Here is an 18,042-nt window from a genome sequence, read left to right as displayed (position 1 = left end):
CTTATAAGAAACATCTTATATTTTTTGTTTATTTATTTACTCAAACAGTTCATCTAGTCAAGGGAGAAGATTGTGTGAGAAAAAAGTTTAGTCAATCCGTGAACATCTTCCTCGCCCAGCAAAGAAAATTCTCAGTTATAAATAAAAAGTTTATATTTCAAAACTAAATTAACTTGATTTATTTAACTTGATTTTTAAAAAGCTGACAACTGTTACCTACAAATTTACACAGTGGTGAGAATGCCCTCTCCATTTATAGGACTCCCCCAAAGTAATGAGGTATTAGAAATGTTTAAATAGTATGATACAAGTGTACTTATAAAATTAAATACATGTGACAATGCAAGAAATAGGAAAGCAATAAAAAGGGGAATTGACATTTTGTCATATGAAATGTGGAATATTTATTCCTGGCTAAACCCATATTGTTTTTTAAAGAAGTGTAGAAAAATAGTTCTCTGTATTTGAGATGGAGAGCACTCTTGCCTATAGTAGATAAAATGTATGGCTTTGTTGTAAAAATGGTATTCGTAAACAACAAACTCAGGGGGGTGGTTATATCATAGTACAGTTTTTTAAAATCTAAAAACAAAAGGCAACAATAAATACAAACGTTTTCTAACTCAAAAATGTTAAGATTTTCCCAACTGTGAGAATTCATGATTATTTCTCACCAATATAATAATTTGTGTATTGGAAAAGAAAAAGTAAGATAGAGAAAAACTAATCATTGTTCCACTAAATGTTGATGTTAGAGGTGGGGAATTATGACGTATCTGCAAAATGGGACAACATGGGCTGGAAAAAAGAATGAAAAAACTCCTTAAGTAATAAGTCATGATAGACAAATTATATTAAATGAAGGGGGAAGGAAAATCAACACAAATATTATGTCTTAAAATGGGAGACGGGAGTTTATTAGTATATGAAAAATTCTCTAGAAGAATAGCCAAGAAATTGGAAAGTTTGAAATATTCAGCAGGTATATTAAGTGGTTTGATATTGGAGGTAGAATGGAAACATTTTAAAACATTTTAAATCATGTAAATGTATTTTGTATTCAAAAATGAATAAAATGAAGCCACTAGAGCTAAAAAGTTTTAATTATAAATATCAAATTCACCATTAGTATGCCAAGGCCAACCATTTAAACAGACTTGAAAGAGTCATTCAATGCACAAATATTACTGAAAAACTTAATTCAATATGTGTAATAAAAATACTCAAATAACGGATAGTATATGGAGAACAAAAAAGGCAAATTGACACGATGATGTTAAATATTTCTATGTAGTTACAACATGGGGCTTTGACAATAAATAATAATGCCAAGTATGTATCTTACAAGTATCTTACTACAACACTAATATTTGAAAATTGAAACGTTCAACTAAAAATTTCAGTCTGCAAATGCTTTCTATAGTCCACAGAAAACTAGTCCATTAACTCAAACTTTTAAAACCTTATAAGAAGGGGATTGTTACTGAAATAAACACTATAGTGCAAAACAATTTTCTCAAACAAAGTAAATTTTAAGCGTAACTATAAGTAAATGAATTAGTACCAAGAGAATTTATATCTAAAAGGATACAATTACTTATAAAGCCATAATTTAAAATAAAAAGAGAAGATAGAGGATAATATTAAATATTTCATATTAAAGACATGACGAAAAATTGCTGTAAGAGTTTTGAGACTCACGGTGTCCGTAGAAATGGGACCCTGAGGCAGGCTGGGGCTGAAGGCCATGAGATCTTCCTTGGGCGGCCCTTCCCCAGAGCACACCCTCTGCCGCCTCTGCTGCGAGTAAGACCAGCTCCCCACCGCGCTGGGGCACACCAGCGTGGGCTTCCCGGGCCCGCACGCGCCCTCGCTGGGCGGCGCCGAGCACCGCAGCGCCGTGTACAGCAGCGGCGTGAGCATCAACAGGCTGGACACCACGCAGATGGCGATGATCAGGTACACGTTCACATCCACCAGAGCGGCCTCCGCGCCAGCGGGCCCGTCGACGCCCGCGAAGAGGCCTTGGGCGCCTGGCCGCTGTCCTCCAGCGACAGCAGCACGGTGGCCGTGGCCGTCAGCGCCGGCTCGCCGTGGTCCTTCACCAGCACTAGCAGGAGATGGCGCGACGCGTCCGCCTCGTCCAGGGCGCGAGTCGTGCTGATCTCGCCCGTGTACAGCCCCACGCGGAACGGGCTGCGCGCGCCACCCACCGCCGGCTGCAGCTCGTACGACAGCCACGCGTTGTAGCCCGAGTCCCCGTCCACAGCGCGCACCTTCGCCACCACGTGGCCCGCGCCCACCGACCGAGCCACCAGCTCAGCGCGCCCGCCCCGCCGCCCGGCCCGGATAGCAGCAACGCGGGCGCGTTGTCGTTCTCGTCCAGCACAAACACCTGCAGCGTCACGTTGCTGCCCAGAGGTGGCACGCCCGCGTCGCGCGCGCTCACCTGGAACTGCAGCAGCTCCAGCTCCTCGTGGTCCAGCGGCTGCAGCGGCCTTGCCGCTCTCCGCGTGCACCGACACGTAGCTCGACAGCGCTCGCTCGCCCACCCTCCGCTCCACCAGCGAGTAGGACACCAGCGCGTTCTCCTGAGCGTCCGCGTCCCGCGCCGACACCGTGAAGATGTGGCAGCCGGGCGGGTTGTTCTTCACCAACACCGTGTACTCGGGGTGCGCGAACGCGGGCGCGTTGTCGTTCATGTCGGCCACCTCCACGGACACGCTGGCTGTGGCCGACAGGGAAGGCGAGCCCCCGTCCCTCGCGGTCACCACCACCTCATAGTTCGCCATACTCTCGCGATCCAAGGCGCTATGTAGAACCAATGAATAGTAATTCTTGAAGGTGCACACCAGCTTGAAGGGGACATGAGGCATCAGGGTGCAAGTCACCTGCCCATCGGCACCGGAGTCGTGGTCTGACAGACTGATCAGGGCGATGACAGTGCCCAGTGGGGCGTCCTCTTGCACAGGCAGAGATAAGGAGGTTATGACCATCTCTGGGCTATTATCATTCTCATCCAGGATTTTCACTATTACTTTGCAGTGTCAGTTAATGGGAATGGACTTTTATCAACGGCATCAATATTAATTTCATATAAATTACAGTCTTCATAATCCAGTTTTCTTTCCCTGAACTGTTATTTCCCCACTATTAGATTGATCGCAAATTTAGATGTTACGTTGTCAAGAACAAGATTACTAAAGAGGTACACTATTTCCTTATTAATGCCCTCACCTGCATCTGAGGCATTCAGTTTAATAACTAATATCCCGTTCGGTGCATTTTCCAGTATTCTGACATTATAAATTGATTTATCAAATTCCGAGGCATCATCATTCGCATCCAATACATTGATCAATGACTGAACTGTACCTGTTAGTTCAGGTTTTCTTCCATCAATTGCAATCAGCAATAAACGATGTTCTTGCGTTTCTTCCCTACCTACTGGTTTATTCAAAACTAGCTCTAAAAAGTTTGTTTCCTCTTCATTTGTTTTAACATCCAAGTCAAAATATTCATTAGCTTGTAACTTGTATCTCAGTTCTGCGTTTCTTTCGATATCCATATCAGATGCGCCCTCTAGCGGAAACCTAGAATCCGCTATTCTTTTTTTTTTTTTTTTTTTCCCCGGTACGCAGGCCTCTCACTGTTGTGGCCTCTCCCGTTGCGGAGCACAGGCTCCGGACGCGCAGGCTCAGCGGCCATGGCTCACAGGCCCAGCCGCTGCGCGGCATGTGGGATCTTCCTGGACCAGGGCACGAACCCGTGTCCCCTGCATCGGCAGGCGGACTCTCAACCACTGCGCCACCAGGGAAGCCCGAATCCGCTATTCTTGATTCTAAAATAGTGTTTGTTTTTGTCGCAAGAACCTTCGGGGGTTGTCATTAATGTCCTTCACCTCCACCTCCCCATGGAACACCTGCAGCGGCCGGTCCACGATCACCTCCAGGTGGATGCTGCACTCCAAGCTCCGCCCGCACAGCTCTTCCCGATCGATCTGAGAATTCACAAACAAAATACCACTCTGCAGATTTACCTCCAGAAGGTCCCTACGGCCTTTGGATGCCACCCGGAACAGACGCGGCACCAGCTCCGCCAGCTCCAGCCCCAAGTCCTGGGCGATGTGGCCCACGAAGATGCCTTGTTTGGCCTCCTCAGGGACCGACTAGTGCACCTGGCCACTGCCCGCCTCCCAGGCTGCGAGGAGCAGAAGCGAGAGCAGCAGGCGCCGGGATCCCGCACCTCTTCTCTGGGAATATACCATCGCAAATTCGTTGCAATATTCAAATGTCTATTGCACTACCATATAGTTTTTGGAAACTTAACTCCCAATTTGATATAATTTTGTATTTGCTCACCTTTTGAGCTTCAGCAGTGTGAAAAAAAATGGAGTGGCTTTTTTCCTTTCTAAGAAAAATAAGCTCTCTGTATTCCTTTGTTGCTAAAAACAAACAAACCAAAAAAACTTGCGGTGTCCAGAGCCATCATGTGGATGAAAGGGGAGTATTTTACTTTGTTCTGCTTTATTTACCTTACATTCGTTAAATATTTCCCAATTTCAATGACTCTTATGTATTATTTTCCCTACTCTAATCAAATATATCACTAAAATTTTAATAAAATATATCAACTTTAATTAAAATATTGCAAAATCAATACTACTGAAATTGTGACACCCAATCTTTACTAGAATGATTTGTATTGGTCTATTCTATTTAGGGTTTGTATAATCCCTGACTTTAAGAGTTTTAGATTTTTCATTTCTTTCCATATTTAAATATTACTTACTAAAATTATTGACTTTTTCTCTACTATTTTGATGCGATGTTTGTATACTAGTCTTTAAGTTACTCATAAAACAAGTTTATATTCCTATTTGCAGTATTTAATATTGGCTTTTGTTGATATTATTTTCAAAGTAACTAAAACTATTTGAAAAGCATTCTTGTCTGAGATCCATTTCGAAGGCTGATTTTCAAATTACTGAAAATCCATTTCTTTCATTTTTCTCTATATTACCTACTTACTTTTAAGGTTAACTCAAAAACTGTAATGTGGAAATGGCACTATTTGCAAATTAGATGCATCTAGACAGGCATTTCTTCAAGTTGCTATTACTGATAAATCATAACTGAGATCAATTGTGAATGCACATATATTTTTCATGAAAGAAATCAAAATCCTAATGTTGTTTGTGAGATACACTACTCCATAAAATTTTTGAGTTCCAGTAGAAATTAAAACATGGAAAGAAATCACATTATTTACCAGGTTAACTATGTGCTAATTTCATCTCTTTTTAATTATACAGTTTATTTGCTGTATGGACTTGGACTACACTTAAAAAATATGGCCAATATAAAATGGACCAATTTTTCCACTTAAAAAATATTTAGGGGCTTCCCTGGTGGCACAGTGGTTAAGAATCCACCTGCCAATGCAGGAGACATGTGTTCGAGCCCTGGTCCAGGAAGATCCCACATGCTGCGGAGCAACTAAGCCCGTGCACCACAATTACTGAGCCTGCACTCTAGAGCCTGCGAGCCACAACTACTGAGCCCGTGTGCAACAAATACTGAAGCCCGCGCGCCTAGAGCCCATGCTCTTCAACAAGAGAGGCCACCGCAATGAGAAGCCCACGCACCGCAACGAAGAGTAGCCCCTGCTCGCCACAACTAGAGAAAGCCCGCGTACAGCAATGAAGACCCAACGCAGCCAAAAATTTTAAATTTTTTTAAAAATTTAATATTCTACTTATGTATATACTCCCTAGAATTCCTTAAATGTTACAAAATCTTCCTTGCCTGTGAATAAAATAGGGGCCAGAAGATCAATAATTCTATTACTTGATGCTTTACATGTAAAGCATAAACCTCAAATACATTTCTTTAATTTTGGTATAAGTGATAGGTATGACTGCAAGTATTATTTTTATGTCAATGTATAAAACAAATATGGAAAAATGGTACTATATAAACTAGCTTTGGGACTTCCCTGACAGTCCAGTGGTTAGGACTTGGCACTTTCACTGCTGTGGCCCTGGGTTCAATCCCTGGTTGCAGAACTAAGATCCCACAAGCCGGGCAGCATGGGGGTGGGATGGGGGGTTAAGTTTAGATTGAAAAGAAATGATTAATAGAAAATACAAAGTCAATTGAAATTAATTTGCTTCTCAGTATTCAAAACAGTAATTTAAAGACATAAGATAATGTTACTAAATTTGTTTCTGATATAATCTTTAATAGTATGTTTATCATTCTCTTTAGTTTTTGAAAGATTTTTACTATCATTATTATCATGACTTTCCCCTTGGCATTCAGAACATCCAAACACTAAAGAAGTTAAACAGTAATCAGTTTTCAAGACAACTCACCTAACAGTTACTAATAATGATAATTTTAAAATATTTTAATATACAACGATAAAAAAGAAAATGATAATATGTGAGTTGAAAATATCATCAGTTAATGTTGATTCACCTTCTATTATGGAACCATGATTGATGTGAACCTACAAAACCAGGATAAATAAATTTACTTTTGAGAAAAGTAAATATTAAGTGCTTAAAATCCAACTGATGGTGTGGTATTAACAATACATGCATAGTAATTTACAGAATATTTTCAGTAAATATTTAAAACTTTAAAAAATATACTCAATGAAGAAAATGCCATCAATAGTATCATGTGCTTTTTTGTTTGTAATTTTTGTCATGTAAATATGTACAGAAGAAAACCAGACTCTTGACATTTGAGCTCTCCTCAAATCTGTTAGATTATATAGTGTTTTAAAATTATCACCTGCATTTGTCTTTCATGGCTCAATTCTTTTTTTGGAGGTTACTTTTTCAACAAGTATAGACTCTCTAGTTGTAATTCCATAGAGGACTCCATAGGTAGAGAAGATTGTTTAAATCTTTTTCCAAACCATTCTTTCAATCGAATATTATAGATTACTTTATTACTGTATAGTTTCTAGAAGTTTTTCAGTTATATATAAGGCCCACTGCAAAACTAAGACTCCTTTCCTGACAATGAATTTCGATTAAGGAAAACAGATAGTATTTTGAGGTGCCTCTGCTTAATTTACTGGAAATCATTCAGGAAGATAGTACATGAGAAATTTTAATTTTGCATTGGAGTCTAGATATCTTTCATTTCCTAAAAAACTCCAGAATAAAATTTTAATAATATATATTTCTCTGCTATGTGTAGAAAATTATATAGGTCTACACACTGTTGAGATATAACAGGTGAAGTTGAAGCAATCTTTTAAAGATTATAAACAGTTTATGCACTTGCATCAAATTTGACAAAAAATTAATTATATGTGGAAAATAATTTATCCTACAACCACACACTGTATGCATATGGTACATATCTTTACATTACTTTTATAATCGTTCAAACTCCCTACAAAATATTGTGCTAAAATGTTTATATTATATAGTCATTCTGAGAAAATCGGAGAGTAATTTTAAAGTACCTCTGAGGGAATAAGTAAGTTAAATTAAGCATAGCTTTTACTCACAATCCTATTGTCTTCATTATTCCCAGATGAGCTCATTTAATAATGGAAAGTGACAATGGAGCTAAGTTCAAGTACTTTTCGTTCTATTCTATGCATTCACATTAATATTTATGTGGCCTCAAGCAAATTTTTGTCTCCAGGCCACAATTTAGTCATCCTTAAATTGAGAGGAATGACAATCTCTTAGGTCATATCCAGTTTTAAAATCCTAGGTCAAGATACAAAATTAATGCACAGAAATCTCTTGCATTCCTATACACTAATGATGAAAAATCTGAAAGAGAAATTATGGAAACACCCCCATTTACTACTGCAACAAAAGGAATAAAATACCTAGGAATAAACCTATCTATGGAAACAAAAGACCTGTATGCAGAAAACTATAAGACACTGATGAAAGAAATTAAAGATGATACCAACAGATGGAGAGATATACCATGTTCTTGGATTGGAAGAATCAATATTGTGAAAATGACTATACTACCCAAAGCAATCTACGGATTCAATGCAATCCCTATCAAATTACCAGTGGCATTTTTTACGGAACTAGAACAAATCATCTTAAAATTTGTATGGGGACACAAAAGACCCCGAATAGCCAAAGCAGTCTTGAGGGAAAAAAACGGAGCTGGAGGAATCAGGCTCCCTGACTATACTACAAAGCTACGGTAATCAAGACAATATGGTACTGGCACAAAAACAGAAACATAGATCAATGGAACAAGATAGAAAGCCCAGAGATAAACCCACCCATCTGTGGTCAACTAATCTATGGCAAAGGAGGCAAGGATATACAATGGAGAAAAGACAGTTTCTTCAATAAATGGTGCTGGGAAAACTGAACAGCTATATGTAAAAGAATGAAATTAGAACACTCTCTAACACCATACACAAAAATAAACTCAAAATGGATTTGAGACCTAAATGTAAGACCGGACACTATAAAACTCTTAGAGGAAAACATAGGAAGAACACTCTTTGACATAAATCACAGCAAGATATTTTTTGATCCACCTCCTAGAGTAATGGAAATAAAACCAAAAATAAACAAATGGGACCTAATGAAACATCAAAGCTTTTGCACAGCAAAGGAAATCATAAACAAGATGAAAAGACAACCCTCAGAATGGGAGAAATTATTCACAAAGGAATCAATGGACAAAGGATTAATCTCCAAAATATATAAACAGCTCATGCAGCTCAATATTAAAGAAACAAACAACCCAATGCAAAAATGGGCAGAAGACCTAAGTAGACATTTCTCCAAAGAAGACATACAGATGGCCGAGAAGCACATGAAAAGCTGCTTAACATCACTAATTATTAGAGAAATGCAAATCAAAACTACAATGAGGTATCACTTCACACCAGTTAGAATGGGCATCATCAGAAAATCTACAAACAACAAATGCTGGAGAGGGTGTGGAGAAAAGGGAACCCTCTTGCATTATTGGTGGGAATGTAAATTGATACAGCCACTATGGAGAACTGTATGGAGGTTCCTTAAAAAACTAAAAATAGAATTACCATATGATACAGCAATCCCACTACTGGGCATATACTCAGAGAAAACCATAATTCAAAAAGACGCATGCACCCCAATGTTCATTGCAGCACTATTTACAATAGCCAGGTCATGGAAGCAACCTAAATGCCCATCAACAGACGAATGGATAAAGGAGTTGTGGTACATATATACAATGGAATATTACTCAGCCATAAAGAAGGAACGAAATTGGGTCATTTGTTGAGACGTGGATGGATCTAGAGACTGTCATACAGAATGAAGTAAGTCAGAAAAAGAAAAACTAATATCGTATATTAACGCATGTATGTAGAACCTAGAAAAATAGTACAAATGAACTGGTTTGCAGGGCAGAAGCTGAGACACAGATGTAGAGAGCAAACGTATGGACACCGAGGGGGAAAGCCACAGTGGGGTGGGGATGTTGGTGTGCTGAATTAGCCAATTGGGATTGACATGTATACACTGATGTGTATAAAACTGATGACTAATAAGAACCTGCAGTATAAAAAACAAACAAACAAAAAAACAACTAATACTAAACTTTCTTTGGGTTATTTGTATGGAAATATGTTAATATAAATGCTTCAGACATTACATGAAATTTCTAAAAAGCTTATATGTTCTGGTATAATGTTATAAGTCATAATTCTAGTTATTACTTTAAAATGTATATCTCAGAAATAACTAAATTTCCTTGTTGATTGCATTATTATGAACTTTCATCAAATCTTTAACCATGGTTATTTTTAAGTTTTTTGTCTTTTACAGACAGTTCTGGGTGTACTCTGATGCTTTTGCAAAAATGTTCCTATAAAAGGGTTTCACCTTCAAGGAATTCATGGAAAAGACTCTGACAAGTACAGATTTCTGGTAACTGACTGTACTGCTGAACTGAATGAATAAGCATTTTCAGAACTCTAATGGAAAACTGATGAATTCATAAAAGTGCTAGTAAAAGATCAAGATGAAAAAGAATTAATTACATGGGACTGAGTGAACTGATGAGGATGATTATAATTTTAGTGACTTTCTGTTTGAATTAAAAAAAATCCCCCCCACCAAAAAAAAATCCTAGGTCAAGTGAGTGGAAACTTGGTGAGATGCAAGACTCTTATACCATTAGCAAGTATCTAGGGTAAGAAAGAAGAAAGGAGGGTAACTAAAGAGTAATAAATTCAATAAGCTTGGTTCTTATGTACCAAGGAAAGGGGAGTGGAGGAAGGAAAAGGGGTTTAAAATAAAGTACAGAATCTTTATTCCACTAAATTTACTTTGTATGAGAGTACAAAATAGAACTTGGTGTCAGTAGGAAAGAGAAAAATAAAATGTTCAGAAGATTTGTAATGACAGACATCATTGTAGTAGACAAAAAAGAAAAAGGGATAAAATATTTATCTCAATTCAAGCTTTTCCATAAATGTTCTAAACTCATATCTGTCAGATATTTATAAATTCTTTATCCATTTCTAGAGGAATATAATTACATCTAGAACAACTACAGCTTCTTATGTACAATACCCAGAACTCAATACAAAATTATCAGGCTTATAAAGAAAGAGAATCATGAGAAAAAAATGAATAAATAGACACACGGATGATCCAATTATTACAATGATATGACGGATCACAAATAAACTGTGATTAAGGTATTGAAATAAATACATAATAATTAATTTCACCAGAAAATTGTAATCTATTTTTAAACGGAAATTACAATCCTAAAGCTTAAAAAAATCATAATTGAAGTTTAGATTCAGTTGATGATTTAATAATAAGAAAAGAATTTTGCTGAAGTATAAGATTGGTCTGAATAAAATATACAGCATATAATAGAGACCAAAAGTGATGTTTAAAAAATAGAGAGGGCAGAGTAGATATAAGAGATATGGTGAAAATATTTTTTAACATCTTTATTGTGGTATAATTACTTTAAGGTGAAAGGATTTAACACACATATTCCTTGAGTTACAGAAGAGAAAGAGAGAAAAGCATGAGGCAGAAGGAATATTCGAAGACAGATTGCTGGAATTTTCCTATACTGATGAAAGACATCAAGCCACATATTCAAGAAGCTTTAAAAACTGCAAACGAGGGCTTCCCTGGTGGTATTGTGGTTGAGAGTCTGCCTGCCAATGCAGGGGACACGGGTTCGAGCCCTTGTCTGGGAGGATCCCACATGCCACGGAGCAACTGGGCCCGTGAGCCACAACTACTGAGCCTGCGCGTCTGGAGCCTGTGCTCCGCAACAAGAGAGGCTACGATAGTGAGAGGCCCGTGCACCGTGATGAGGAGTGGCCCCCGCTTGCCACAACTGGAGAAAGCCCTCACGCAGAAATGAAGACCCAACACAGCCAAAATTAAATAAATAAATTTAGAAAAAAAAACTGCAAACAAGATAAAACCAAAGAAAACTAAAATTGAGCATATAATAAAGCCATTGAAAATCAAAAACAAAGAAAAATTTTACAAAGCAGCTAGAGGGGGATAAAAAAGATTACACTACCTGAACAATAAACTTGACAGCCATCTTCTCAAAATACTATGGAATGTCATCTGAAAGCACTGGAGGGAAAAATAACTTACAACACAGAACTTAATATTCAGCAAAACTATTCTTCAAAAGTGTTGGCAAAATAAGCATATTTCTCATATTCCATAGATTAAATAATTCTTTACCACCACTAAAAGAAATATTAAAGAATTTATTCATAAGGAAAGATATCCCAGAAAGAAACAAGAAAAAGTAACTTTAGGGACTTCCCTGATGGCACAGTTGTTAAGAATCCACCTGCCAATACAGGGGACATGGGTTCAAGACCTGGTCCAGGAAGATCCCACATGCCGCGGAGCAACTAAGCCCATGCGTCACAACTACTGAAGCCCGGACACATAGAGCCTGCGCTCCACAACAAGAGAAGCCACCGCAATGAAAAGCCCGCGCAACATAACGAACTGTAGCCCCTGCTGGCCGCAACTAGAGAAAGCTTGCCTGCAGCAACGATGACCCAACACAGCCAAAAATTAATTAATTAATTAATTTTTAAAAAAAGTAACTGTATAAAACAACAATAATAATGTAATCTGTTCCTAGAGTATATGTATAATTGAAAGGCATAATATTAAAAGAAAAAGTGAGAGCAAGTAAATGGAGTTATTATTCAAAGTCCTAGCATTGTCTGTAAGTGGCAAAAGTATTAGTTTAATCTATACTAAACAAGTCAATGATGCTTGTTATAGTATCCAGGAAATCAATAAAGAAATTAGTAAAAGAATGTATAACTAAAAAGATAATTGAGGAGAAAATGAAATAATTATAATATACTAATCCAAATGAAGACAAAAAAGAGGAGGAATAGAAGGGAATTTTTAATAATTTTTTAAAACCTACAGCAAACATAATTAATAATAAATTATTAATTTATTAATAATAAATAATTCATAATTATTTATAATAATTAATAATAAAATATGAACTTTCATTTAGAGTTCATAAATAGACAAGAATGTCCACTATTGCCAGTTCAGTTTAACAGAGTACTAGTAGTCCTACCCAATCCCATAAAGCATACTGAAGATATAAAAGATATAAGGATTGGAAAGGAAAAAATACAACTCTCAATATTTTCTGATAGAATGATTGTCTATATCAAAAAATACAAAGCACCTACAGACAAATTATTAGAATTAATAAATTATCTTAGCAAGTTAGCTGAATAACACGTCAATAGAAAAATACAAAATATTTTCATACGTATCATTAGTAAACAGAGAAAAGATTTTTAGCTTAAAGTTGATATTTATAATGATCACAAATGACAATTATCTAAGAGTAAATCTAATGAAAGATGTATATATAGGACCTCTACACAGAAAATTATAAAATATTAAGAACCATTACAGGTTATTTAGATACATAGAGCATGCTCATGAACCGAATGACATTATTGTAAAGATGTCAACTAGTCTCACGTTTCTCAGTAGATACGATGCAGTCCAAATCAAAACCTCACCGAGTTGTTTTTATGGAATTTACATACAAATTTAAGTGAAAATGAAAGAGGCAACATGACATTAATGAAAAAAAAGTCAAATAGATTACAACAATAACAACAAAAAGACCATGGTTATATAACAGAAAAGTGTTTTATAAAACATGTGGAACTCATCTTTTTCAAGTGGTCTTGCTTCAGTTGAATATCCTTGGGGAAAATTAATCTTGACCCCTATGTCCCAACAAAGACAAAAAATTCAAAATGGATTGTATATGTAATGTGACCAATTAAACAAAAGACACCACAAGAAATTATCTTCATGGAACAGGATCAAGAAGAAAAGAATGATAAGCTGAACTTAACTAAAATACAAAATTTCTATTCACCAAAGGACAAAAGAACAAAAAGAGAAGGCACAGTGTAGAAGAGTGCAAAATCAAGAAAGGGGTTATATACAGTATATGAAAAATTTCAAAAATCAGTAGACGAATACAACAGCATAGGAAAAATAGGTAGGAGACTTGAACAGCTACTGCACAAAATAGGATCTAAAAATGGCCAATAATAATAACACCAAAAGGTGTTCAACCTCAATTACAAATCAAGAAACATAAACACATCCAGCAAAATGGCAACAATATAAATAAACTAACAATGCCAAGTTGTGGAGATGAAGAAGAATAGGAATTCATACAGTGCTAGCATGAGTGTGAACAGGTAAAAGCATTTGGTGAAACTGATTGACATTATCAATTAAAGAAGAAGATACGTACATAGGTTATGTTCCACTAATCTCGATCGTAGCTAAATAATAGAGAAAAGTGTGTACATGGACATTGAAAATGTTACAAATATATTGATGGCAGAAATATGTGAAATAGACATAAAGAGAAATAATGTAAAATTCTCAAGAGTGGAGCAAATAACTCACACCCTATTCATAAAACAAAGTACCAGAGAACATAATAAATTAAATGAACTCCAAGTACATATGGCAATATGGATTATTCCATACAATGGTGAATGATAAATATGAAGAACACACAAACACATGCACACACATAACACATTTTGTGCAATTCCATTCAGATAAAATTTAGGAAACAGGTCAAAATCATTTATAAAGTTAAAACTGTGGCTACATTTGGGAGAGAAAGAGGGGAAAGATATTTGGGAGGTGCATTTTAGTGGCTTCTGGAGTGGAGGTAATAGAAGTTTTCACTTCCAAGTAGCTGATAGAGCTATAATATTCATTCTGTGCACTTTTCAGTGTATTATGAGCAAATAACAAGAAAATGCTCTCTAAAAGCTGATTACAACTGAAAACAAGTAGGTGAAGATAGTAACCACAAAATTTATAACACTAGTTATAATATGCATTGAATAATTAAGAATAAAAACAAAACAACATGTATTGCCTTAGTGTCCTGTAATTCTAAAAGATTTTAGTTTAAAAAGGTATGTAAGAAGTAAACATTTAATTCAGAGAAATTTGGTTCTGAGAATTTTTTTAATTAAGAAGAAATTGATAGAATTAAAGAATATGAGGGACTTCCCTGGTGGCTCAGTGGTTAAGAATCCGCCTGCCAGTGCGGCAAACACGGGTTGGAGCCTTGGTCCGGGAAGATCCCACATGCCACGGAGCAGGTAAGCCCGGTTGCCACAACTACTGAGCCTGCGCTCTACAGCCTAGTTGCCACAACTACTGAGCCCGTGTGCCACAACTACTGAAGCCCGCGTGCCTAGAGCCCGGGCTCCGCAACAAGAAGGCACCGCAATGAGAAGCTCACGCACCGCAACGAAGAGTAGACCCCGATAGCCGCAACTAGAGAAAACCCGCGTGCAGAAACGAAGACCAAATGCAGCCAAAAATAAATAAATAAATTTTTTAAAATTAAAGAATATGAGACTTCAGAGTAAATAAAGGATATTTATACACTAACCTTTGAAAGAGATTCCTCAGTTGCTGGCTGCTGATCCTCTCTGTCCCCAGAGTCAGGTACACTGGGGCTGAAGGCCATGAGATCTGCTTTGGGCGGCCCCTCCCCAGAGCACACCTTCTGCCGCCTCTGCTGCGAGTAAGACCAGCTCCCCACCGCGCTGGAGCACACCAGCGTGGGCTTCCCGGGTCCGCACGCGCCCTCGCTGGGCGGCGCCGAGCACCGCAGCGCCGTGTACAGCAGCAGCGTGAGCACCAACAGGCTGGACACCGCGCAGATGGCGATGATCAGGTACACGTTCACATCCACCAGAGCGGCCTCCGCGTCAGCGGCGCCCGTCGACGCCCGCGAAGAGGCCTTGGGCGCCTGGCCGCTGTCCTCCAGCGACAGTAGCACGGTGGCCGTGGCCGTCAGCGCCGGCTCGCCGTGGTCCTTCACCAGCACCAGCAGGCGATGGCGTGGCGCGTCCGCCTCGTCCAGGGCGCGCGTCGTGCTGATCTCGCCCGTGTACAGCCCCACGCGGAACGGGCTGCGCGCGCCACCCACCGCCGGCTGCAGCTCGTACGACAGCCACGCGTTGTAGCCCGAGTCCCCGTCCACCGCGCGCACCTTCGCCACCACGTGGCCCGCGCCCACCGACCGCGCCACCAGCTGGCTCAGCGCGCCCGCCCCGCCGCCCGGCCCAGGCAGCAACAGCGCGGGCGCGTTGTCGTTCTCGTCCAGCACGAACACCTGCAGCGTCACGTTGCTGCCCAGAGGCGGCACGCCCGCGTCGCGCGCGCTCACCTGGAACTGCAGCAGCTCCAGCTCCTCGTGGTCCAGCGGCTGCAGCGCGTACACCTTGCCGCTCTCCGCGTGCACCGACACGTAGCTCGACAGCGCTCGCTCGCCCACCCGCCGCTCCACCAGCGAGTAGGACACCAGCGCGTTCTCCTGAGCGTCCGCGTCCCGCGCCGACACCGTGAAGATGTGGCAGCCGGGCGGGTTGTTCTCCTTCACCAGCACCGTGTACTCAGGCTGCGCGAACGCGGGCGCGTTGTCGTTGACGTCGGCCACCTCCACGGACACGCTGGCTGTGGCCGACAGGGAAGGCGAGCCCCCGTCCCTCGCGGTCACCCCCACCTCATAGTTCGCCACAGTCTCGCGATCCAAGGCGCTGTCCAGCACCAGCGAATAGTAATTCTTGAAGGTGGACACCAGCCTGAAGGGAACACTGGGCGACAGGGTGCAAGTCACTTGCCCATTGACACTGGAGTCAAGATCGGACACACTTATCAAGGCGATGACGGTGCCCAGTGGAGCGTCTTCCCTAATTGGGAGGGACAAGGACTTGAATTCCATTACTGGGACATTATCGTTGGTGTCGCCAACTTCCACCATAACTGTACAATGGCCAGAAAGTGGGGGCTGCCCCTTATCAATGCCCTCTACAAGAATTTCATAGGATTTGCTTTCTTCAAAATCGATATATCCCTTTACCATAATTTCTCCAGTAATTGGATCTATGTAGAACTTGGATTTCACATTTGGTAAAATATCAGTTGAGAATGAATATGTAATATTCCCATTCAAGCCTTCGTCTAAATCTGAGGCGTTAAGTTTAATTACCAACGTTCCATTAGGAACATTTTCCAGTAATTTCACTTCATAGAGTGTTCTGTCGAAAGCTGGGGCGTTGTCGTTGGCGTCCAGCACTTTGACGAGTAACTGAACGGTGCCAGTTAGCTCAGGTTTGCCGCCATCAGAGGCGGTAAGCACTAAAAAAATCTCCGGGGCTTCTTCTCTGTCTAAAGGTTTCCTTAATACTAACGCAAGACGTTTTACTCGCTCTTCATAGGATGGCTTTTCCAGCGAGAAATAGTCACTGGGGCTCAGTGTGTAAGTCAGCAGAGCGTTGGCCCCAATGTCTGCATCGGAGGCGCCCTCTAGTGGAAACCGAGAGTCAAGCGGCCTGGATTCAGCCATAAACAGATTCTTTTGTGTTCCCGGGAACACAGGAGGATTGTCGTTTATGTCCTTCACCTCCACCTCCACGTGGAACACCTGCAGCGGCCGGTCCACGATCACCTCCAGGTGGATGCTGCACTCCGCGCTCCGCCCGCACAGCTCCTCCCGGTCGATCCGAGAATTCACAAACAAAATGCCATTCTGCAGATTTACCTCCAGAAGGTCCCCGCGGCCTTTGGACGCCACCCGGAACAGACGCGGCACCAGCTCCGCCAGCTCCAGCCCCAGGTCCTGGGCGATGCGGCCCACGAAGGTGCCGTGTTTGGCCTCCTCCGGGACGGAGTAGCGGACCTGGCCGCTCCCGACCTTCCAGGTTGCAAGGAACAGAAGTGAGAGCAGCAAACGCCGGTAGTCCTGGCCGATTCCCCAGGAAAACTCCATCTCAAGCCCGCAGTGCTTTGTTCTCATGAAGGGGGTCTTCTTTCAAAATGAAGAGATATCTCCTGCCCGTTCAGTCCAGTCCCACTGCATCCTCCATTTTTCAGCATCTGGATGGTGGATGCAGCTTCTTTACAGTAAGAATAGGAGAGATTTTTTTCCTTTCTTTCTCGCTCTATCGGATCAATTTTATGGTACAGAGCGACATCATGTGGCTCCAAACCGTAAGTAACAGATTCTGGAAATGCATACTCTAAGTCTTAATTATTCTTTCATCCATTCCGCCTTTGGAGAATAGAATCTCATTTTGTACTACTGGGGTACACATTTTGCACCACTGATTTATTGTGATCCTTAGTTTCACCACAGGAACAGCTTTCACTTCAGTGGAAATACTTTTTTCATAGAAGTTTTAAGTGTTTACAGAGACCGAACTGTAGTTAACATAGCACTTTGCAAATATACAACTGGTAAAGTGTTGGTTAGGAAATTCATGACAGGTTTTGTGTGTGTGTGTGTTCCTGAGAGTGATGAAAGGTAGTTATTAATGATGACACACTCTTCATCATTGGATTTTACATTCCCGGTGTTGAAGATTTCAGAGAATTAAGCTCTAGGAAAACTCTGATCTCCAAAATAAGTCATTGAAAGAGAATATCAAAAA

The 18,042-nt window shown here is 40.2% G+C and overlaps 1 protein-coding gene and 1 pseudogene across 1 annotated transcript; both read right to left on the bottom strand.

Moving 5' to 3' along the window:
• Nucleotides 1-1,095: 1,095 nt before the first annotated feature.
• On the bottom strand, nucleotides 1,096-2,996 carry LOC109548218 (protocadherin alpha-3-like; annotated as a pseudogene).
• An 835-nt stretch (nucleotides 2,997-3,831) lies between these two features.
• On the bottom strand, nucleotides 3,832-17,814 carry LOC109548182 (protocadherin alpha-4-like). The gene is made up of 2 exons (XM_019924572.3): nucleotides 14,997-17,814; nucleotides 3,832-4,000 (listed from the first exon to the last, which is right to left on the bottom strand). The coding sequence occupies exons 1-2, from the start codon at nucleotides 17,406-17,408 to the stop codon at nucleotides 3,842-3,844; spliced, it is 2,571 nt and encodes an 856-aa protein (XP_019780131.3). The 5' UTR covers nucleotides 17,409-17,814; the 3' UTR covers nucleotides 3,832-3,841.
• Nucleotides 17,815-18,042: the final 228 nt, after the last annotated feature.

This window comes from Tursiops truncatus, chromosome 3 (genome assembly GCF_011762595.2).
Source record: "Tursiops truncatus isolate mTurTru1 chromosome 3, mTurTru1.mat.Y, whole genome shotgun sequence".
In the NCBI taxonomy this organism is placed as follows: domain Eukaryota; kingdom Metazoa; phylum Chordata; class Mammalia; order Artiodactyla; family Delphinidae; genus Tursiops; species Tursiops truncatus.
The sequence above is the reverse complement of the archived record's forward strand: the minus strand, read 5'-3'. Positions and strand labels throughout refer to the sequence as shown.